Consider the following 25,371-nt stretch of genomic DNA (forward strand, 5'->3'; position numbering starts at 1 on the left):
TAAAGATTATTACTTTAAGGAAAAAGAACATTTGTGTGTCTATGTGTATGCATACATGAGTGTGTATCTTTATTTGGGTGCCTTGGGTGGTTTAAATATACAAAAATTTGTTTTCTCATAATCCAGAGGTCATAAGTTCAAAACCAAAGTCTTAAAAAGACCATATGCACCTTGTAAATTTATCTTTTTAAAAGCTTTTAATTAGCATAATTAGGTTTCATTATAGCGTTTACAAACGGGTTCTTAATAGAATCCTCTTCTCTAACCACTTGGATCTTTCCACCCCTAGTTATCTCATTTTTATTTCACGTCGCAAATGTTTTATAGTGCTCCACCTCTTCCTCAATATCCTTTTCTCCTCTCGTCCCATTGCCAGTTTGATGACCTCCCCACACACAAAAGCTATGACCCACATATAAAAGGGAACATATAGTACCTATTTCACTTAACACAGTGATCTCCAGTTGTAATCATTTTATTGTAAATGTCAAGCTTTTTTAAAATTCCCTCTCTTAACTCAATGCGTTTCTTTCTATTTGAAGTAAATAAAAAGAGGGAACTGGGTAGGGGAGTGGGTGGGGCGGGCAATGGGGATGGGGATCAGATGTGGGGAGATCGGGGGTGGGGGTGGGGGAGAGGACTGGGAGAGAGAATGGATATCAGAAATTGGTGAAGCGGCATCTCTGGGGTAGGGGAGTCTATGGGGGTGACCCTAGTGATACTCCTAGCAGCAGGGGTGGGGTGTTAAGGAGCCTGAAGTCAACACTTCCTATAGCTAGGTGGGACTTCCAGTGGAGGGAAGGAGACACCAACTCACCCATAAACCTTGGACCCAAAATTTGTCCTGCCTACAAGAAGGGTAGGGATAAAGATGGAGCAGAGATTGAGGGAATGTCCAACCAATGACTGGCCCAACTTGAGACCCACCCCATGGGAGAAAGCCAGCCCTTGTCACTATCAATGATACTGTGCTATGCTTGCAGACAGGAGCCTAGCATAACTGTCTGCTAAGAGGCTTCATCCAGCGGAAGATGGGAACAGATGCAAAAACCCACAGCCAAACAACAGGCAGAGCTTGGGGAGTCGTGTGGAAGGGTAGGAGGAAGGATTGAGAGAGTTGTAGGGGGTTAAGGACACCATAAGAAGATCTACAAAGTCAACTAACCTGGGCCCATGGGGGCTCACAGAGACTGAACCACTAACTAGTGCTTGCATAGGCCAGACCTAGACTTTCCCTACACATGTGTAGCACATGTGCAGCTTGGTCATCATGTGGGTTCCCTAACAATTGGAGTAGGAGCTGTCTCTGACTCTGTTGCCTGCCACTAGATCCCTTCCCCCTACCTGGGCTACTTGTCAGGCCTCAATGGGAGAGGATGAGCTTAGTCCTACTGGGACTTGAGGTGCCAGAATGAATTGGTACCCCTTAGGGGCCTCCTCTTCTCTGAGAAGAAGGAGGAGAGGGGATGGGGGGAGAGGTTCATGAACTTGGGACTGGGAGGAGAGGAGGGAGGGGGCTGGGATCAGGCTGTAAAGTGAGTAAATTAAAAAAGAAAAGAGTAGAGAGAGTAGGCCCCCTCTATTCTTCCAAACTTTAGAGGACATGTTTAGTATAATGTTGGGCTACAGTGTTTATTGTTCTGTTTTATGTCTTGTCTATTCTAAATTATTCCAGGACATTTTTTGTAGCTTTAAGCCATCTAGTGTGCAATATTTTACTATAGCAGCTTTTATTTTACTATACAACATTTTACTATAGCATTACTATAGAGATACATGCCTGTAATACACATATACACTAACATTCTTTTTCTGAAATAAAATGTCTTTATTTTTCATTTATAAATTAATATTTTAATATCCCCCAATCTTTTTGACCTCTTTTCAAAACTCAATAGCTCACAAACTCCAATTTGTGCTGTCTATATACTTCCCATTATGGAGGCATCCACTGGAGTATGGTCGACCTCCCAGGAATGACACCCTTAAAAAAAACCTGGCCCTCCCTTCTTCGGAAGCCATCAACTGTTCATAGCTCCTGGTTTAGGGGTGGGAGCTCATGAGCCCTTTTATCTGAACACTTCTAATCCTGTTGGTTGAAAATTTTTGCATCTATTTTCATCTGGGAAATTGGCTCATAGCTTTCTTTTTCTGTTATGTCTTTATGCAGATTTCTTGTCAGGGTAATAACTGGCTTCCAAGAATTACTTTTGTAGTATTCCTTCCATTTCTATCTTGTGGAACAGTTTGAGAAGTATTGGTTTTAGATCTTCCTTTAACGCTTAGTAGAACTCAACATTAATCTCGCCAAATCTGGACTTTGCCTTGTGGAAAGACTTTTACTTACTGTTTCAATCTAATTGCTTGTTGTGTGTCTTTTTAATTTGGATTTGATTTCAGTAGAAAATAGAAGTTGAGAAATATATTTATTGTTTTTAGGACTTCCTATCTTTTTAGAATAAAACTTGTCAAATTATTCCATAATTGAATTTTGTTTTAACAACTCCCCTCTCATCTCTTATTTTTACTGACTTGAGTTTTCTCTCTTTTGTTAGTTTGGCTAAGATGTTATGAGTGTTGTTAATCTTCTTGAAGAATCAGATCTTCGGTTGTATGTATTGTTCTTTTAGTTTCTATTTCATTAATTTTTGCCCTAATCTTTATTATTTCTTGCCATGAGATAAGTTTGGCCTTGCATTTTGTTTTTCTTTTAGTTTATTTTGTAGAGCCCCAGGGCACATCATTATGTTGTTCAATTGAGATCTCTCTGTATCCTCAGCTGGACTGACACTTGCTCTATTTGCCTCAGTAGTCTGGAGGAGAAGCAGTTCTGATAAGGGTCCCAGCAGTCCACACCTCGAAACCTACAGAGTTAACAACCACAACCCAGATAGGAGTCTACCTGAGCTGAGGGGAAAGTCTTGGGAGCCTGCTTGCACCTCAACAGACAGGTGTGTACATTACATGGAATCTACAGAAGTTTAGAATACTTTTGTGGTTTCTGACATGGGAGCATGCCTCTAATCAATGCTAGAAGGCAATTCACTTGGGGAGGACTTGTGGAAGAATTGGAGAAGAGAAATCAAAGGTGATTTCTCCATGTGGCTTGAAATATGCAACAGGAACCTAAATGTAGGAAATGAGAGGTTCTGAAATTTGGTGGTAGGGAACCCAGTGTCTTCCTAACCTCTTCTCAGAGCAGGGATGCTCAGATATCCTCCTACCTGCCTGGGTACCCACATAGCTTTTTCCCCTTTGCTTAGGTCTTAAAGCCAGTCACAGTAATAGCCATTAATTTTTAGTTGCTAGCAAAAGGCATTCCACAGGTAAGGAATGATGGTGATAATATGATAAAACAGAACAAACTTCTTTATGAACACTTGGTACTGGCCCCAGAAGGAAAGAGAATATTTCCAACAAATTGCTATGCTCTAACAACTGAACTTGTTTCTTTTTTTAAAATATTTTATTAATTCATTCATATTACATCTAAATTGTTATCTCATCCCTTGTATCCTCCCATTCCTCCCTCCCTCTCGCTTTCCCCCTACTCCCCTCCCCTATGTCTGTGACTGAGGGGGACCTCCTCCCCCTGTATATGCTCATAGGGTATCAAGTCTCTTCTTGGTAGCCTGCTGTCCTTCCTCTGAGTGCCACCAGGCCTCCCTCTCCAGGGGATGTGGCCAAATATGGGGCACCAGAGTTCATGTGAAAGTCAGTCCCCACTCTCCACTCAACTGTGGAGAATGTCCTGTCCATTGGCTAGATCTGGGTAGGGGTTCAAAGTTTGCCGCACGTATTGTCCTTGGCTGGTGCCATAGTTTGAGCAGGACCCCTGGGCCCAGATCTGTCCATCATAATGTTCTACTTGTAGGTTTCTAGGACCCTCTGGATCCTTCTATTTCCCCATTCTCCCATGCTTCTCTCACCTAGAGTCCCAATAGGATGTCCTCCCCTGTGTCTCACTTTCCTGGCTAAGTGAAGACTTTCATGGGACATGCCCCTTGGGCTAGTGCCTAGATACAAGTGAGTATATACCATTTGACTCTTTTTGCTTCTGGGTTAACTCACTCATTATGATAATTTCTAGTTCAATCCATTTGTCCATAAATTTCGGGAATTCCTTTTTTTTAATAGCTGAGTAGTATTCCATAGTGTAAATGTATCACGGTTTTAGACTTGTTTCTTAAGATACACTTAACTGATTTTAGAAACACAATTTGTGTTTAGGGAGATCCCCTCTTTTAAATTTTTTCTGAAAAACATTTCAAGCAAACAAGTATGTTCTAAAAATTGTTTGTGGCAATCAGTAAACATATTGACTATAGTACAGGTGAACATAATGTTTTTTTTTTTTTGCTGTTTGTTTGTTACTTTGCCAGTTTCAAACATCTGTTAAAAAATCTGCTTTTCAAATTTTGAGTCATGACAATTTGTTGTTTTGAAAGAGGATCTCATTCTGTGGCCTGAGCTGACTTGAAATTCACTATGTATTCTACATTAGTTCCAATTCATGGTGAATCTCCTGTTTCAGCCTCCATAGTGCCTGGATTTCAAGTGTGAGCCACCAGTTGTGGCTGAGACTCGTTAATATTTAAAAAGAAAAGAAAATAAAGAGAAATTAATAGAAAGGACCTATATAGATGGAAAGAAGAGAGAAAGCAGAAAGTTAGGATGAGGGTGTGGTGGTGCTTAACCGAGGAGGATGCTGCACACTCTGCCTGGCAACAGAGACCAAAGACATCCAACCTCCAGAAGCTGATGCCACTTGTGGATCCTCAGATTGGAGAGGATCTGGATGAGTGACAGGTGAGGCAGGACTTGGGCACTCGCGGCGGGGGGCGGGGGCGGGGCTCCTGTCGCACTGGCCACCAAGGCTGGGGAGCAAGCCTGGCAGTGACGTGAGACCCTCACGTGACCCGGGGCTGCAGAGCGACGCAGCCCTGGATGCAGTCGTCATTAGCGTCTGGCCACTAGCCCTGTGCTTCCCTGCGCGCGGCGGGCTGGCGTCTGGCCTTGAGCGAGCGGAGCAGGTAAGAGGCCGGCACGCAGCGGCCCTGAGGGGGACAGCTTCCCTATGGGGCGGCGCGCACAGGAGGAAGGTGCAGCAGCCCCGCGGCTTTCTGCACCGCAAAGAGAACCATGGCTGCGCCCGGAAAGGGGCACCTCAAGACCGCCTGGTGGGCTTGTGGAGGAGAGCATGGGACCTAGCCCTGGAGAGCAGGGAAGGAGGCGGGCTGGTGGCGGCTGTGGGAGGCCCGTAGGGGGATAAGCAGTGGAGTGCAAGGGGTTCGGGTGCTGTACTGAGCTCCGCGCCTACTGGCTTCCATCCCACCCTGTCTGCAGGTCTACTAGCCAAGAGTCCAGGCGACACTTCTAGCAACCGAGACCTGAGAGGACTACTCAACAAGGGATAGGCCCAGGTCGGTTCAGGGGCAGTGTGGGGGGCGGATGGAGGAGTGTGTGGAAAGCCCTGTCTTGGACGTCAGTCTCCCCCATGCCACCCCCTACACCATCCATTCCTTCCCAGTTTTAATCCCATACCCTTTATTTTACCTCCCAACTCTCCCTCCACCACCCACCACCCCCACAGTTCCACCCTCCATTTTGATACTTGCAGAAAGCCTTGAAGATAGATCTGCAGGGAAAATGGTGGGTTGTGGGGAGGGAGGGTCTGGGACTGCGGCCCCCTAGAGGGCGGAGTGGGCCGTTCAGGTAGAAAAATACAATTTGAAAAACAAAATAAACATAGAGACAACCAAGATAGTGAATGGTGGAAAATGAGCCTCTGTCCTCGGTGCTGAACCTTTCAACAGTTCTCTTATCTTCCAGGAGAAATGGAGTCCAAAGATCAAGGAGTCAAAAACCTCAACATGGAAAATGACCACCAGGAAAAGGAGGAGGAAGAAGAAAAGCCGCAAGACGCTAACAAAAGGGAGGCACCTGTGGCCGGGCCTTCCGAAGCTGTGGAAAGCAGTGTGCCTAGAGGGAGTCGCAGGCGGTTCCGCGTTAGGCAGCCCATCTCCCACTATAGATGGGACCTGGTGCATAGGGTTGGAGAGCCCCAGGCAAGGATGAGAGATGAGAACGCGGAAAGGCTTGGGGAGGATGTGAGAAGGCAGCTCATGGAGAAGTTAAGGGGAAAGCAGCTGAGCCATAGTATGCGGGCGGTTAGCACTGACCCTCCTCACCATGACCATCACGATGAGTTTTGCCTTATGCCCTAGAGTCCTGAGGTTTTCTCTGGAGATGATTTGGGGACCCCTGACTCCAAAACTTAAATTTTGTGATGTACTGCTGTATAATTTTTTGATGTTACTTGTTCCCATGGGTCTCCACATCTGCCAGCTTTTAATTGAAACTTGTGTTTTTGACTCAGTCTTAAAATTTTTTTGTTAGCAGAATTTATCTAATGCATGGAAAGATGCCCATTATATATTGTGAAGCTAATAAAGCAGATTTAAAAGGCATTCTTAGTATTTATTTAAATGCTACTTATATATGCCATACAGAAATGGAAAAGTGGTTGAATTAAATTGTAAAACGATTAATACTGGGACTTATTTCTGTAAAACTAAGGCAGACAAGCATAGGAAACATTTTAGTACCCGGGGTCCCCCATTTAGTTTGGGTTATGCCCATCTCCCCATGGTATAATAATACACTTTGCAACCTATTTCTTCCACTTTTGTGTAGTATACACACACTCCTTTCCACACAATGCAGCTAGCAATCTGAAACTCACTCAGTCCCTCACTTGCGTCATGCTCCACATACTCTCATCTCTGAACAAGTGTGTTTTCCCACCTACCTGCTAACAATCATATTTGGATTGTTTCTATTCAAGTGAATTTCCAAGGTATCTGAGTGTGGAGAGTAGAATGGTTGATCCATCTGGCTTAGACTTGTTTTGTGGTATATGCACAGTAAGGCACAGTTATTTCTTAGGATAAATCCTTACTTACCATTATATGCCTTGCATAAGTGGGCATGTGTATTATTAAAATCAGATGCATCATGGGAAGGGACATGCACATTAGGGAAAATGAATGTACAACTTGATCTGTCAATCAAAGTAAGAGAATCACCCAAACGATGTCCTATAGTAACCTCTTAAGTCCCATAAAAGTAAGCCCTGAACTATATAATAGAGCCTTTGAATGTTCTCAGTCACGTGGTTTGCTGTCAATTTTGGCAATGTATCCCTCTATGACCCACACTATTGTTTTGCTTTGAGCAGAATTCATATTGCTTCCTTAGCAAATCTATGAGCCCTTATTTTCACTTCTTTGGTTATGAGACCTGGGACGTGGAAACACTTTGTCCAGACCCCAACCACCAGTAACATAAAAGTATGATCTTATACTTTTTGCCTGTTATAAAACACCTGACATGAACAACCCAAAAGGTGAAAGGATTTAATTTGGTTCCTGATTGTAAATATTTTAGCCTGTCACTGTGGGAAGCATGTTGTGTATCAGAAAGGGAGAGAAAATGGACAGCACTGCTTTTCTGCCTCCATTCCATCCCCGACCTCAGCCAATGGGATCATACTGTCCTCCTTAGGGGTGAGGCTTTCCTGTCATTGTTGTCACCTTCGTAGAAACAGGGATCTATTTAGTAATACTTTATGAAGTTCTGAATCCAATCAATTTGTTGTGAGAAATATAGACTAATAGATTTGCTTGTTTCTCTGTATGTTGGGGAAAGAAATACTTTTAATTATTTTATAAAAGAAGCAAGGCCATGGAAGACTCATTAACAGAAACTGAGTCCCTTAGCCACACAAATGAACCAAATAAATTTTTACACATCAAGTATGACATTGCTTTCACACAGTGAAACAAGGACATAAGTGGCTTATCAGGTTTTCACCCATCCTCATCTGCTGGGTAAGAGCCCTATCTGCATATGTTTCCCTTTAAGTACCAAGCAGTGTTCAAGACCAGACCAGGTTGCCCTAGTCCAGCATTCCTGCTATTTCCTGATAAAGAATGCAATGTCTGCTGAACATATTATGATTTCTTCGTGGCTAGGCACAGACATGTTCAAAAAGGAGTAAAAATAATATTTGAGTTATAGCTGTTTCATTTTATTTTATTTTGTCTGAGTGCAGTTCCTAGTTAGATAAATAACTTTGAATGTTTAACTTCTTTTTTTTTTCTAGAAGAGATTGCTTGCAATTTATAAAAGAACATTAGAATTATTTAGACATGCCTAAATGTTCCTGACAGTATACTAATGTGTTACCAGGGCAAGAATCATTTGGAGTCCATTAAATTATGGGATTGTACATGGATGTAAGGTTCCACCCTAGGTTCATTAAATAGGAATCTAGAATGTTTATTTTTAACAAGTTTCTTTGGTGATTCTGCAGCATCTAAAAGATTATGGGTATGTATATGCTTATTATCTCCATTCTTAGTAGGAACTATAATTAACTTCTAGTGTTTTCCAGTGGATCACCCACAGCTTAAAAGTAATATGCCTACTGTAACCACCTTTATTTTTCTTACAACCCTATATTTCTTGCTTATCATTGCTTGAGCACTGTCTGAATAGATGCAGAGACAATCTTTAGACTGTAAACCTGCATTTGTGAGAACACTGTCTTAGAATTTCTACTGCTGTACTAGAACACCATGACCAAACTTGGGGAGGAAAGATTTTATTTCACCTTATTAATTATAAGTCCATCCCTGAGGAAAGCCAGAGCAGGAACTCAGGACAGGAACTAGAAGGAAGAAACTGATGCACAGGCCATAGAAGGGTGTTGATTCCTGGCTTGTTCTCTATGATTTACTCATATTGTTCTCTTTGTACCCCAGGACCACCTGAACAGAAGTGCTACCATTTTACAGTGGGCTGTAAAATGCTTGGCGTGGCCTACATTTTAATTGCAGCTTTGTAAAGGATCTTGAGGCATAGGACTCAGATAAATCATCCTAGACTTCTGACTTACAATCGCTGGGATCACAAAATCATGTTTACACGTGATGTTTGGAATTAATTCGACAAATAATAGCAAATAAAACATGTATTTCTTTTTATGCTTGTGTAAATGTGGGGGTTGTGTATGTCTCTGTGCATGAGCAGGTGTGTGCACATGTATACATGCATGCTGGTCAAGACCAGAAGACAATCTTAAGTGTTGTTCTTCGGGTACTGTCCACCTTTTAAATTTTAATTTTATTTAATTATCGTATGTGTATGCGTGGGTGTTTTGCTACATATATGTCTGTTCAGTATGTTTGTGACTGGTGATTGAGAAGGCCAGATGGCATTGAATCCCCTGGAACTGGGATAATAGACAGTTGTGAGCTGCTTGTGGGTGCTGGGAGTTGGACCCAGGTCCTCCAGAAGAGCAGCCAATATTTTTAACTGCTGAAATATCTCTCCAGTACCCATCATTTTTATTTTTTATTTTTTGGTTAGGGTCTCTCAATGACTTAAAATCATCAAATAGGCTAGACTGGGTGCGCAGTAATCCCCAGGAATTGAACCATCTCTACATTCCCAGTGCTAGGTTTACAAGCGCTTGACACCATATCCAACTTCCGTGTTTTATAAAACATTGGCTCTGAGGATAAAACTTAGGTCCCAATTATTGCAAGGTAATCTCTCTAGCCAAAAGAGAAGGCTGATTATTTTTAAAATATAAAATAAAACAACTAGAAAAATTTGCACCTTAAAATGAACAATGTCCAGTGAGTATTAAAATTCTCAAGTCTCATAAACTACATAAGCTAATATAAAATAAATTATTCACAGTGAAAAGTTATAATTTTGGTACTCTTTAGAGAAAATGTGAGTGAGATCATAGGATGAAAAACTGAAATAACAGGCATCTGAAATCTTTTAATAATCTGATTTGATTGTAACATTTATTTAATTTCTGATTGTTTCCTGGTTCTTCTTGCTGTAGGTAGCTTATTGTATATATGTGTAATAATATAAATGTATATATAAAAATCAATAAAAATTATAAAAAATTAAAATAAAAAAATAAAGTGAGTACATATCTCAGCAAAAGATCTTCGTTTTTTTCTCAAGAAGCTCAAATTTTGGGTATTAATATGAATAAATGGAGGTTGTAATCTGTAGGTCTAGGGACCTCTAGTCTTAGAAATGGGAATGCCCTCTGAGGACTACAAATTGGTAAATCTGACAATGCACATGAATTTCCATTTCCATGGATAAAGAAATTGCCCATGAAATATGTTAGCATAATACTGAAAAGTTTGGAAACATTAATTATTTAATCAATATACTCTCCGTTGCCATGTAGGCATAGTTATAGAAGTGTTTTGGCTAAAGAAAATTGATGATGATGATGATGATGATGATGATGATAATGATGATGATTATATAGCAAGAGCTTGTACATATTTTAAGTGGCTTGAGGTTGACACAGGTCGGGGCTGAGTGGCAAATTTTAGATGCTAGTGAAGGCAATTGTAAAGCAGATGTCAGAAATGAAGAAAAGATGTAAAATAGGACAGGAAAAAACCCAAACTCAAACAAACAAAAAACAATTTGTTGAGTTTGACCATAATATCTATCTGGGAAGAAAAGGGCATTAAAAACCAGTATTAATTAGTTAATATTCAGGATACTAAATATATTTAAATAGAAATAAAAAGTTTCAGTCATTGAGGAATTTCAATAGAACTAGAGAATAAAACTGATGAGCATTGGAGAGAAGAAAATGTACCACACACTTAGAAGCATTGTAATTAACTGAAGAAGGTCATGTAAAAATTTTAGATAGAAAATAGGATATAATAGCATAGGAACAACTAGAAAGGTAAATATAAAAGGTGTATGTCTTTTTAAAATGTTACACCCATTCTCGGTCAGTTAAAAAATAAGGGGGGTGCAAAAGTAGTGAGTAAATGATAAAAGTGAAGCAATGGAGCTTTGAGTAAACAATCTGTATTAGCTTATCTACACTGTGTAAATCCAGTGACTGCTGACCTCATGCTAGCAATATGGTGTCATTTAATGTAAAACTGAGAAGAAATGCACGCAATTATCTATCAAGAATGTGCCATCAGCTTAGCAGCCTCCCTCATAAAGGTGATTGATGAAAACAGTCACTATCCCATGTTAGGAAAATGAAAGATGAAGCTGAGGGAAAAAAAGGATCTTTTGTAAAGGAGCTCTAGGGTAACCATAAAAGAGAGGCTAAGGGGAAGCTACATCAAGGCAGGTGGGCAGACACAAGATGTATGCTGTAATCTTCTGAGAAATGACCTCAAGAAAGACTACATGGTACGTGGACAAAGTAGAGGGAGGAAGAGATTGTGCAGACACAGCAGTCACTTAAAGGAGTGTTTGAACAAGCATAGACTTTGGAGTGAGGAGGCAAACCATAGTTCAAATATTGACACCAGCACTTACAAGTCCTATGACTTGGAACAAAGTTGCATAACATCCCCCTTGGCTGTATTTCTTTTTGCCTTTAAAACATAGAAACTGTTCAACTGAGATGCATATCATATACCAAGTTTTAGTAAATTTGTTAACTCATAATATTACAAAATATGCCAAACTAAAACAAAAAGATTGCATGCATTAAAATTAATAGCTTAGTGTTTAAAAGTTAAGAAAATTGGCAGGATTTAAAAAGCATTTCTTGATCCCAGGAATAATAATTTGTCTCATAGAGTAGTGTACAATATTTGGATCATTGACAAACTGCTTAGGAAAATTGAGATTTTTAGATCCAGTTCATATCAACTATAATTCCAAAGTAAAGTAGTGGTGCATCAAATGATGGAGATTCAGACTGCTTAGGGATTCAAGATTTGTTTTTTTCCAAGTCTACAGTGACCATAAGCTATGTGTGGCTACTGAGAATAACAACTGTGCATAATGTAATTGGAGATTTGCTAAACGTGTAAAACGTACACAAAATTTCAAAGCCATTAGTATCTTGTTGATGACTTTTATTAATTATTCATTAAAATCACACTATTTGAATATTCTGTCAAAATATATCATTTTTTTTCTTTATTCGTCTCCCATACAAAATATACCTGACACAATCTCCCTTCCCTCCTCTCTTATGAGCACCCCCTTACCATCCAAATTCACTCCTCCATTTCCCTTCAAAAAAGAGCAGGTCTCCCAGTGATATCAATCGAACACAGCATAACAAAGTTACACTAAGACCAGGCACAAACTCTCATATCAAGGTTGGATGAGGCAACCCAATAGGAGGAAAAGACCAGGCAAAAGAGATAGACACCCACATCCCACTGTTAGGAGGCCTCCAAACCCCCAAGCTAAACAATCGCAGCATGCATGCGGAGGACCTAGCACAGTCCATGCAGGCTCTGTGATTGCTGCTTCATGTTTAGTTGAGTCTGTGTTCTCATGGTGTCATTGACCCCTCTGGCTCCTACAATCCTTCCTTCTCCTCTTCTGCAGGGTTTTCAGAGCTCCACCACTTAATGTTTGGCTGTGAGTCTCTGCATCTCTTTCCATGAGTTGCTGGATGGAGTCTCTCTGATGGCAACTGGATTAGGAACCAATGTATGTATATAGCTGAATATCATTAGGAATCATTTTATTGCCCTCCTCCTCCTCCTTTGATCAGTCATGTTTTGTCCTACCCTAGGTCTCTGAGCCATCCAGATTTTTTAATTATTAAAATTAATTTTACTTGAATATTTATACCTTTAAAATTCTGTTTACCACAAAACTCAAAATTAGACACGTAGCTTAAAATCTATTTTCACTTAATAGTCATTAGCCTAAATCATTTTAAAATATGCTATATTTCAAAATTAAATTATTGTATTTTTAAATTTTTTATAATATAAATGATATGCATTCATTTTAAAACACAAAGCTACATTTATTAAACTTTTCTAAATATTCCCATTACATTTGTGGTAAATATAATTTTATTGCTGAAAAATCTCCAGCTATTTTCTTTCTATTATATATTTCTTCATTGAGATTAGCTTTTCATTTTTCATTTAAATTTTTTTCAGAATGTCACATATGAGTAGCATAATTATATCATTTCTATCCTTATCCTCCCACCAACTCTTCTCAAGTCCTCTCAGTCTCTCAAAAATTGACTGCCCTTCTTCAAGCGTGTGTGTGTGTGTGTGTGTGTGTGTGTGTGTGTGTGTGTGAATACAGAGTAAATTTACTGTTGCTTATGTGTATTTAGGACTGATCATTTGGTATTACATAATTAGCAGTAGGCTCATGTCTAGAGCAAACTGATTTTCCTTGTCTCAGCAGCCATTAATTATATGTAGGCCTTCATCTACTCATGGGGTCCTGTGGTATTCTCCCCATGCACAATGGCATGTCAATTGGTGTGGTCTTTATGTTATTTAGATGAACGTATTGTTGAGATTTCATGGGTGGAGTTTTGCTGTCATATATAGAAGACAGTATTCAGCAGCAGGAACAGCAGTCCTCTGGTTCTCAGCATGTTTACACTCATTCTGTGATGTTTCCTGAGCCTCAGGTATAAGGGTTGTACTCTAGATGTATCATCCGTGGCTTGGCACCCCACATTCATTTATTCTCTGCATTGTATCACTTGTGGATATTTGTAATAGTCTCTGTCTGCTGCAAAATGAAGATTCTTTAATAAGAGTGGGGCATATTTATTTGTGGGTAAAAGAATACTGTGTTTACAATGCAGTCAAAATCATATTAGTTTAGAAAACTGTCCATAGTAGATTCATCTCTCGGGTCCAGAACTTCACTCCCCATTCAGGGTTGAATAATTAATTAGCTAGGTTTGCAATGCTGTTGAAGAATCCCTTCCTATTGAGCAGACCCTAAATCAAATTAAACAACTATTGGTCAAACACCAAGATATAAGCGACACCATTACACTGTTGGGGAATTCTTTCTATCTGCTGCTTATAAGAAATACATCTTAATTTTAAAGATGGGCACTGCCTTAGTGTAAAAGAATGAATGAAAGTATTCCAAACAGGACATGAAAGCAGCCAGGCATCCCCATCCTAATATCTGATAAAAAAAAAAAAGACTTCAAATTCAATCTAATCAGAAGGTTTAAAAGGAGATACTTCATTCTAATTGAGGAAACAATTAGTTAATGAGACATTACAAGACTAAACATATATGCACCAAACTCTGGTGCACCCAATTTCAGAAAAAATGAGGCACTGAGGTTAAAGACACAGATTAACACCAACCTACTAATAGTAGAAGGTTTCAATTTCCCACTTTCTTCAGTAGATGAAAAAGTAAACACAAAAACATCAGATATTTACAGCATATTCTACTCCCACATCTTGGGAGACCAAACAAATCTTAACAAATTCAGAAAGATGAAAATCACTCCTCTGTATACTATATGACAATAATACAATAAAACCTAAAACCAACAGCAAACAAACCTCTGGTATGTACATAAACTCATGGAGATTAAAGAGTTCATCAATGAATGAAGAATAAGGTGCATCATAATTAAGAAATAAGTTAAGAATTTCTTGAAGGAAATGGAAATGAAAAAACAACAGACCAAAAGCTCTGGGACATAACAGAGTTGAAGTACTAACTGAAGGAATAAGGCAAAAGAAGTAAATAAAAGGGATACAAATAGGAAAATAAGAAGTGAAGCCATCGCTTGTAGGCTTAGATATTTCAAAAACCTACTTTATTTAGGGTTCTTAAAAACTTCTACCTCCCTTCCAGCCCACAGACCTGAGGTAGGGGAGAAAGAAGGTTAGTAGAAAAGGGGGTTGTGAACTTCTTTAGATTTAGTTTCTTGGGGGGCAAGTCTAGTCTTTGTCATCAGGATGGCAGGAGACCAACAAACAGCAAACAACAGCAGCAGTGGCACAACTAAGAAATAGCAAGACTCCGCTGAACTGGCACAAGTCAGAAGATACAGCAAAAGTCCACTAAAGCAGCACGGGTCAGCAGGGAGTGGGAAGACTCAGCCAGAGTGCCATGGAAAGTTCTCCGGAGCATTTCTCTATGCGAAGTGAAGTGTAGAAAAGCGAAGACCAGAAAAGAATGTAAAGCATTGTAAAGAGTAGTGATGCAAATGCATTGGCTCACTATCTGTAGGCTACTACTTAGCCCTCTCAGAGTCCATACAAGGATGTTTTCCAGCTAGCCAAAACATGCCCCTTGCAAGAGCAAAACATCACATGCCCACTTGCAAGTCTGATTTCACCCCACACTTGAGACCAAAACAAAAATATTATTATATGACACAACTGAGTTTTTAAAGAAACCAGAAACTTCCAATTCAATCTCTATTTGAAGATGTTATGCTATTGTATATTAGAAATTGCCGAGGTCCATGCAAGAGGAACATCAAAGCAGCTCTAGAACTCATGGAATGGGGCCCACCGGTTAGCAAACCCGCATAGCCCTGAGAACTGCGTGTCTTGAGGACTTCATGCTGTTATGGACCATAGCTCTGCTTGTTACCTTTGCGGTCCTTATAATCCCCTTAATATGTAAAATGTGTGAGTACTATAAAGGGGTGTCGCGCCTCGCTCGACCAGCAAGAAAGACGCGACCACCAGTTCTTCTCTCAAGCGGTTTATTCGGGCTTTGTTTCTTGGAGAATCCCCCGAGCCACTCCCGTCACGCTCATTTATACCACCCAAACAGCCAATCACACTAAGCCACGTCTCACACGCTGATAGGCTCGTAGAGGCTGAGCTAATGCAAGCAGCGGGCGTCTTCCAAATAAGGACTTGTTTACCTCCACCGAGGCAGCTCTGGCTGCATGCCAGGCGCCATCTTGGGGCGAGGTCCACAAAGGGCTCTGTGGCTCTCCACAAAGGGGGCTCCCATCCCATCACCGGGCAGTATCATTGGCATACACAATAGCAATGCTTGAACTCTTTCACGCATTGCTGCTGGAGCAGATTAATGATTCAACCACCACCTCTGAAAACAACCTATGGATGTAGATTGCTAACAATGATTACTATCCTTAGAAAGAATTTGGAAAAAATAGATTGTTCAACAAGGCTAGATAAAGATGTTTTTGCTAGTGGCTCTGACGTAGAAAGTCTTAGGGAAGAAAAGATTGTTTAGCAAAGTAACATGAAGATGTTTTTGCTGTTGGCCCTGATGCAGGAAATCTTAGGGGACAATTGAAGTTAGGAGAAAATACACTCTTTTTAGTACACCCTGAAGAGGCCTTCCATTTGAGGGAGTGGGGAGACAGGAGGGAGATGAGAGGAAGGGGACATGGGCACTGTGAAAGGGAGGAAAGTGATAAGATGAAGCGTTGTGGTTGGAAGTGGTGGTGAACCCCTTTAATCCCAGCCCTCGAGAGGCCGCATCCCTGTAAATTCAACACCAGCCTGGTGTACAAAGAGTTCCAGGACAGCCAGGCCTGTTACACAGAGAAACCCGGTCTTTAAAAACAAACAAACGAAGATGAAGTATTGTAATTAAGTTTTAGTTAATTTAAAAAGTTATAAATACAAGCTGCTGGTGGTGGCACACACCTTAAAATCCCAGCACTAGGAAGGCAGAGCAGGCAGATCTTTGTGAAGTTAGGCTATCCTGGTCTACAGGGTGAGTTCCAGGATAGCCAGGGCTACAGAGAAACTCTGTCTTTAAAAAATGTCTTTTAAAAAGCTCTTAAACAACTCTGTAATCTGGAACTTCTATGTTTATTACTTATCACTCAGCGTCTGTTGGCAAGGCAGCCTGGGTCCCACTGCCCACGCATAGGCCCAGGTTCCAAGTCCCCCGGATTGGTCCAGGTGCTGCTTGTCTCCAGACAGGAAGGGAACTGACAGACTTCGAAGTCAAAGGTCTCAAGGTCCTGTTTCTTGTTCCGGGAAAGCACAAATCTTTCGGGTTCCCCGCCTCTCCAGGGGAGGTGGAAAATGAGTTTCCACTAGAGTGTTACAGCTTAGCTCTTTTTAGAGTGAGCTTGCGGGTGTCAGAAGGCCGCATGGAGACTTGGGATCCCCACAAGCCTTGGCTATTACAGCTCCTTGAGCTGCTGTGCTAAGCGCAGCAGAGGAAGCAGGCAGACAGCCAAAACACAGCGGCACGCAGGTCCCATGAGATGCCAGCCCAGTGGTGCTTCACTGGGGTCAGCACTGAGCAGCAATTGTGCAGCACGCCCCAGCAGCGGCAAAGGCAGTTCTGCCATTGCTGCCTGACCACCAGGAGTCCAGCGGCAGTCCTCCCCTGGAATAAACGGAGTCTCAGACAGTCATGGTGGAGGAATGGCAAGCGAGAGAGCACCCCACATGCCAGCCAGCCATTACTTATAAACCTTGGGCATTGGGGATGGTTATGTGAGTGAATGTGTCTGATTCAATAGGGCTAAGGATGCCAAGATAAGTAATCTACAAATAGCACAGTACTTTATTTACACTCAGGAGGAAGGGACCCTATCACAAGAAGGAGAAAACAGTGTTTAATTATCCTATGGATGAGAGGTTAACTTCTAAGTAGGATAAGAGGTCGTTTGCTGGAGGCTTGGATCTCCTCAGCATAAGGTGGGGTACTTCCAGGAATCCCCTGTTCCTGCTGACCGGCTTCCTTATCAGGAAAAGGTCTGGCCTGTAATCGTCCTTGACGGCTAAGTGACACTCCTTACAAGATCTGGGGTTATCAGATCAGGTGGAATTACAACCTCACTGGGAAAACGGAGCCCACCTTCATAGACTGAATGCAAAACAGCTATCTGGAGAAGTCAGACTCCAACCTTATCCAGCAGAGTCCCACAATGACTATATCCCAGTTTAATAGTCACAAAAGGTAACCCACGTAGAGGCTGTTACTATAGCAGAAGGTGGTTTTAAATGAATTTGAAGAATAATTGGCTGAAACAGATTTGAACATTAAGGAAGTTTAAGATGTCACATAGCTGATCAGGGCTGATAGATCTAGCAAGCAAATGATGTCATTAAGGACACAAGTTCTTTACATCTTTAGCCAATTTTGCCATCTGAAGGCTAGGTATTTATTCCTCACATAAAAAGATGGCTTAAGATGATGGTAATTGTGGCTACATTCATTTTATTTCTGTCCCCTAGAAAATGAGGCAAACGCTTTCTTGCTAACTATGGGATTAAAAAAGCATCTCTTCCACATGATTGATCCCTTAGAAGACGGTTGTCAACTTACAACCAATAATAGCCTCCCAATAAATTCTAGGTCCTGGTACATCCAGAATAATTAAGCTCGGTCCCTTTAAAAGCATAGTGAGGTGATGTGGTGAGGGATACATCTGGAAGGTTGTAGCTCTGCTGAGGAAGAATGGAAAAACTAATAGTGGGTAAGTGTATATACTACACTAGGAGCCTCAAAACTGGGAATAGCTCAGGATAGTCTGGAACCCCAAGAGGTCTCTGGACAGGAGGCAAATTATAGCAAGAAGACAGTCCAAATAATTTTTGGAAGGAAAGAAGGCAGGACATGAACAATTGAAATAGTTCAGAATGTGTTGACACTCAGGGAGAGGAGAGTCAGAAAAGTAGTATGAGAAAGAACACATGAACATATAAGACCTTTATATGATAGATTCTGAGCGATCTTTGGGACCCTGGAGGTAAACCTCCCGGCCGAAAAAGGGTTCAGTTAATTCAAGTTACCTAGTACAATAAGGCTTTTCATTCAGGCCAAATAGAACTCATGTGTCTGCACCCACAGAATGCCTACCAAGTATTGAGCTGGGCTAAAGTCCTTACAGTTGTCACTCTTGTCGTACACACAGCTCCTTTCTTAGAATGTGGTCCTGTTTGAAGGACCAGCACCAGATTCGTTAGGCTCATCTCTTTCTCCAGAAGTCATAGAAAGTTGGCACAGAATGCTATTGCACAAGATCCCTGGAAAGTGAGCACTTTGGATGTCCTAGCTTCAAATGTTGCTAAGGGTTTCAAAGGCTTTCGCTGGGCACTGTTTGTTCATTTAGCAGGCTCACAGCATACGCGCCATAGCATGCGCTATTCTCCCTGCTTCAGTCTGCCTTTCTCATTTCCTCCCTACAGAAAATAGTCAGTACTATTCCCCTATCAAGGTCCAACCTATATACTCCCTCTTGGCAACTTTGCTAAACCTATAGATCCTCCCCTTCTTTGAATCCTATTTTCCTGAATGGATCTTACATTTTTAAATTGCTTTTCCTAGACGTTGTTATACCTACCCAGGTGCTACATGTTTCTTATTTTCAATCTTACCCCATGAGGTCTTGCCTTTCACAGACTTTAGGCCATGGAGTGATCTGTGATTTGGTTTCTCTGCTTGTCCTTTCTTAATTTGGTCTCCACAAGGAAACAGTATGCTCCTCCCTTCAGTTATACCTACTAAATGTCTCCATTGCACTCAAATACTTATTACAGATCAAACATTTACCATAGCCTTTAGGCCTTGCACGACCTGGACCATGGCCATCTAGCCAACATAGTCACTCCACCCCTACATTGCTAAGTTCCAGTTACACTGGTTTTCCTTGGTTCTTTTTTCCCTTAGTTCTTAAATGGCCAAGTGTGTTACTGTCACCCAGCCTATATGTATGATGTTTATTCTTCTGTTAGGCTAACTACCCACTTTCATCTTCTACTTACAGTCTTCTCATTTTCTAGTCTAAATTGTTATGTTGTCATCACTGCAGAATCCTAGTGGTGAGCCAAGGATGCAGTTTGAGGGGAGGGAGGATCTTTGTCTAGCATGCATGAAGCCCTGGGTTCACCCCCCATCCTTACATAATTTGTTGATATACACAAGTAGTCTTACCACCTGGGAATTAAAGGCATGATGATCAAAGAGTCAAGATAATCTTCAACTGTGCAGCAACTTTGAGGCCATTCTGGTATACTGTGTCTATGGAAAGAGGGCAGAGGGGGAAATCCTGGAGCTGCGTGTGGTAGTAAGTAATCCCTGAAGTTCAGAGCTGGAATCAGGAGGATAACCACCAATTTAATGTCAGCCTAGATCAATAGTGATATGCTGTTTAAATAGAAGCCTGCCCTTCTTATTTATCACTTTGTTTACTATATCTCTCTTCCACTGGATTGTATATCCCATGCTTATAAGGGCCAGGCCTATTTTATTCACCTGGGAATAGCTAGCATCTTGTCCAGTGCCTGACAATCGACCTACCTATAGGTATAAGGTTATTGTACAATTCAAATTCTTATTTCTGTGCCTCCCCATACCTGGTTGTAATCCTTGTTCTGAGACTCTCCTGTCTCAGTGTTGTGTCAATACTGCTTCCCATTGTCCCCTGATATGCCAGTAAAGTGGTAGTGGTTTACAGCCAATTGCCGAGCAGAGGAGAGAATAGGCATGGACTTCCTGATAACAAGAGGAGGAAGACTTAGAAAAGGAAGTAGTAGGTTCAGCCACAAGAAAGGTCCCCACGAGGCATCAGGAAGGAGCTGGAGCAGAGAAAGCTACAAAGTGCAGGTATCTCTGAGATGTAAGCTGGGAGGAAAACAGATTAGTTCAGAGGGATAAGAATAGTTTAAAACTGTTTAGTTCTTCTGCTGTGAGGCTTATTATTACACAATATAAAAAGTCTCAATTATTTGTGTTATAGCTAGGCTAAGAGAGGAACTGAGAAGCAAACATAGTTTTATAAAAACTTTAACACATACATTAGGCAATTGTATGTCGAAAGGTAAGAAGTTGTCATTTTACATTAAAACTGGACTCATCTCAGCAGAATGAGTTAGGCAAACTGTTAAAGGAAGAGAATTAGAATTAGCCTAAAAGTTCACTCTCCTATCTTATTATCTGATTTATTTATTTATTTATTCTTCTTCTTCTTCTTCTTCTTCTTCTTCTTCTTCTTCTTCTTCTTCTTCTTCTTCTTCTTCCTTTTCTACTTCTTCTTTTATAATCTTGTGTAAGCATAAAAGTCTGGCTGAGTTGTTGACCTGAAGTTTTCCCACTAGAAGGCACCTGCCTAATTCTGGTCAAGAAAAGAGAAATGATGTAATTATACCACAGTCATAAGAATAAAGGAATAATTTTAAAAAGCTTTTCTGTACATATAATCCACATTTTATTTATCCACCTATCTGTAGTTGGATATGTAATATGATTCCATAATTAGGCTTTGTGAATAGTGCTGCAATAGATATGGATATGAAATTATTTCTATGGTATATCAACTTAGTGTATAACCAGATGTAATATAACTGGGCCATAAGTAGCCCTTATTTATTTGTGTGTGTGTGTGTGTGTGTGTGTGTGTGTGTGTGTGTGTGTGTGTGTGATTTGACTGTACAATGGCTTCCATTTGGAAGTCAAAGGACAACTTTCTGAGTTGGTTCTTTCCTTCCACTCAGGTTATCAGCCTTGTGAAGGAAGTGCCTTTACTCACTAAGCCATCTCACTAGCTAGCCTCCATATGGTAACTCCAACTGTAGGTTTTGAAAAGCTACCATGATGATTTTTCACAATGCTTGGAAAAAATCTATATTCCCACCAGCAGTATATAAAGCTCCTTTTTCCTACAATTTCACCATCATTTGCCATATATTGCTAAATATATATTTTGCTATATATATTTCATATATGGGAGATTATTTTTGGTTTTGTGAGGCAAGGTTTCTCTGTGTAGCCTTGGCTGTCCTAGACTCACTTTGTAGACCAGGCTGGCCTTGAACTCACAGCAATCATCCTGCCTCTGCCTCCCAAGTGCTGGGATTAAAAGCATGTGCCACCATGCCTGACTTTATGGGAAATATTATGGGAAACATATAAAGCTATAAAGAAGCCAAATTCAAAACAGCCTGAAATGAAGCGTTCTATTCTTTAAAAGAAGGGAGGATTTATTCATTTATTTATTACGTATATAGTGCTTTGCCTGCATGCCAGAAGAGAGCACCATATTTCATTATAGATCATTATGAGCCACCATGTGGTTGCTGAGAATTGAACTCAGGACCTTTGAAAGAGCAGACAGTGCTCTTAACTTCTGAGCAATGTCTCCTGATCTCTAATATCTGTTTTTTTCCCTAAGAACTTAAAAAATACAGACAAATTAATCTGAAATTTTAACAGAACAATAATAAACTATACACAGAGGTGGTTCACAATAGTAAACTACACTATTGGCAATATTCTCTGTCTGTATGAAGGTTCAGATTAAATTGTGGCATTCATGAAAATTACTGCTGACAAAATCAAGCCCATAGAACCTGCAGACAGAACTTTCTTAGATTAGGAATTTCGTTAAGGGTTTGTTTTACTTTACAGGTTAGGTGGAAGCTTGCTGGTGCTAATGGTGCACTTTTGTGACAACTTAGATTAGAGTTCAGGTGAAATTTATAAATTCTCTTGCATTTGAGTCTGCAGTATAAGAACAATAGTTATTCATTTCAGGCCAGAAGCTACATGTCTGTGCAAGCCCAATGGCAGATTTTGGAAGATCCCTGCTGGGCTCCTGTATTTGTTTTTCCTCTTCATGTTCAGCACTATAAGCAAATCATCAGACACCAAAAGCACGGAAATCCTCATGCCCTGCTAAGTTGGTCAACAATCATATTATAGGATGACACCCTGAGTCAGAGGAAGTTTCTGAGACGTCACAGACTTGGCTGTAGCCATCTTTCTACCATTTCTCACCAGATTCAACATCAGATTGCCAGAGCCACAAAGAACATCTGCCTACATTTTTCTTTTATGGGACAGGGCAGGTATTTTTCCTGGAAAAAAATCTGCCCTATTTGGTCTGTATCTACCTTTTCTCAGCTAAAATGATGTATCCATCTTGATTATTTGTTAGTAGTTCCTATTACTGCAATTTTCAGTCTTTCCTATGCTCTATTCATGTCCAGAATGTCTTTCCAGCATATTATTTTGAAATAGAAAATGTAAAGACTTCAAGGACAGAATGCTAATATCAGTCCATCTTCTGGGGACTAATTGGTGAGTATAAGAGTCTTCTCTATAGTTTTTGTTTTATTCTGTTTTTGCACATTTGTATATTATACAGTAAATTAATTCTTGGAAGGAGTGTTGAAAAAAATCATCATTGTAATGTAGTGTAGCAATGGCTTATAGACACCTTTAATTCTTCAACTTTTCTAGAGGATAAATTGTTTCCATGCAGTTTGATGGATGTGATGTCAATGAGTTCTTAAATTTCTTTATCAACACAAAAGTCCCAGTGTTTTCAACAGAGGCAACACTAGACTTTTGGAAAGCCAACTCTTGACTGTGGCATGAGAATGGATTAAATTCCAAGTTCTTTTTAAAACCACTTCATCTTCATATTTCAGTACAGTGAGTATACTCAAAAACTATGCACTTATTAAAATAAATAAGAAGCTTCCATATATGTATTTATATAATGTTTCTATAAGTCTGAGAGATATATGTATAATCTTCTGCTTTGTGTTTCATATTTAGGGCAACTATTATAATAAAAAATTTTGTCTGTTTCTGTTGGAAGAAAAATAATTCTTCCTGAGGTTATCAAGGTCAATGGGCTTCATAGGGGTTGGGAAATTGTTTAAGAGAGTCATATCAAGTTTTGAATGGTCTACATCAACTGCTATATACTTTGAAATAGTGATAATTTTCACAGTGAGTATTATTTTAGGACTTGAGTTGCCCTGTGGGTAATGTTTTAAATTGATATAAATGACACACAAAAAATGTGATGATTATGAAAAGAGCAATGACAAAAATTTCAACATTAGAAACATTTATATCTATCTGTTGACAGTAATTAGGAGACTCAACAATAGTCGATTATACAAGGATTATTTTGCATACACTTTAATTAAAAAAAAGCCATATAAGCCATGTGGTTTGAGAAAATATGAAAAATTTCACAATATTGTATATTTGTCATTCACACACAAATGAAGCTATTCTCTTTTCCTCTCGATATTAATAATGTTTAATTGATAAAATAACAAAAATTTGTGCAGTAAACTAAGAAAGCAATATTTATTAGCAAATCAGCAAGTGATAATTTTAGAGCTACACTAAATTAGTTTCCCTAATTTAATCAATATTTTTTATTAAGTTTGGGTCTCACTATTTTTCTTATGCTGGTGTAAAATCTCTGGACTCAATAATCCTCTTGCCTCAGCTTCTTGAGGTGCTAAGACTACAGACGCATTCCACTGCCCTTCGCTAAGTTGTGTTGTCTCATTGCTACCTTTCTCTGGGCTTGGGGGGAATGGGGCGGTGAACCCACAACCTCAGGTCTATTAAGTATATGCATCACTGAACTACACCCTAACTCCTTAACTGATTCTAAGATTGACTGAAGTGAAGTAAGAATTCGGTGGTTCTTCTCTTCCCTGGGAGGCTGTTGTCCACCAGCCCACCAAGTCAAGAGGAGCAGAAGACAAGATGCAGGGCCCAGCAGGCCATAAGCATGACAGAGATTGAACATTCCAGGAACAATTTCAGGAGCTAATTCAACTTTAATCAGGGAGAACAAAGGCTATATACCCCTTGGGGAGTGGGTTGTTGGGCTTCAAGGATAGGGGTGCATAATTGGTTAGAGCCCAGCATTTTTAGGATGCTGTTTTGCATTTGGCAGCATGCTCCTATCCATGAATGGGAACACATTACCTAGTTATCCTACAGCAGCAGGGAGGGGGAAGCTAGCAGGGAGCTGTGTCAAGGGCCATATATAAAATGTAGTTAGGGACATCTACGTCTAAAGACACTCTCCAGATGGAGTCAGGCAGAGAGCTGGAGGCCCTGCTGGGGAGAGGGAGTCCTGCACCTAACACTGAATTCAGAATGGCTATCTGCATCAGGAGGACTACAACCTCAAACAGCAGGGTTCTTCCAACAGAATTCCAGCTTTTTTGGTCCTTCCATGATGATTTATAAACAGTTAATTGTTGATAGGGAGAATCTTTTTTAGTTGTGTATCAACTGATGAACTTACATGATCATATAAATAATATCTCACCCATCATTATGTAAGTAACCCTGATGAAATGTATTAGTTCACAAAATAAGAAGCAAAGAGAGGACTAGTTGGGGAAAGGAAGGGGTGAAGAGAGGGTTATAGAGGGTGAATATGATCAAAGTATATATGTATGAAAAATGCTATAAAGAAACAACTATGATTAATTTAAATATGCTAACAACTAAGAAAGCTTGTTTGGGGGCTGAGAACATGTCTCAGTGCTAGAGCGCTTGCTTGGTGTGAGCCAGGACCTGGTTTCAAACTTCAGCATTTTCAAAAAATAAAAATGAATGCTGGTTTCTATGCTATACTGAAGCTTACTATATTAACAATTCTAGAGTATAAGCTAGAATTCCTCCCACTGTTTAGATGAGATTACTAGTGCCCTGTTACTACTAATACCTCCAAAAGCCCCAGTGAATCTCTCCTGAGTAGAAACTCATTTGTTATTCTGTCTGAAGGCTGGTGTTAATTCCAGT

At 40.2% G+C, this 25,371-nt stretch overlaps 1 protein-coding gene across 1 annotated transcript; it reads left to right on the forward strand.

The window, feature by feature from the left end:
* Window positions 1-4,873: 4,873 nt before the first annotated feature.
* Window positions 4,874-6,470, forward strand: LOC311602359 (protein BEX2-like). Its single transcript, XM_084790310.1, has 3 exons — window positions 4,874-5,033; window positions 5,347-5,423; window positions 5,833-6,470. The coding sequence occupies exon 3, from the start codon at window positions 5,838-5,840 to the stop codon at window positions 6,225-6,227; it is 390 nt and encodes a 129-aa protein (XP_084646436.1). The 5' UTR covers window positions 4,874-5,033; window positions 5,347-5,423; window positions 5,833-5,837; the 3' UTR covers window positions 6,228-6,470.
* The last annotated feature ends 18,901 nt before the right edge of the window (window positions 6,471-25,371 follow it).

This window comes from Acomys minous (genome assembly GCF_964271855.1).
Source record: "Acomys minous genome assembly, chromosome: 7".
NCBI classification, from domain to species: Eukaryota; Metazoa; Chordata; class Mammalia; order Rodentia; family Muridae; genus Acomys; species Acomys minous.

Coding starts and splice junctions, on each gene's coding strand:
- LOC311602359 (XM_084790310.1), top strand. CDS start 5,838: ATGGAGTCCAAAGATCAAGGAGTCAAAAACCTCAACATGGAAAATGAC.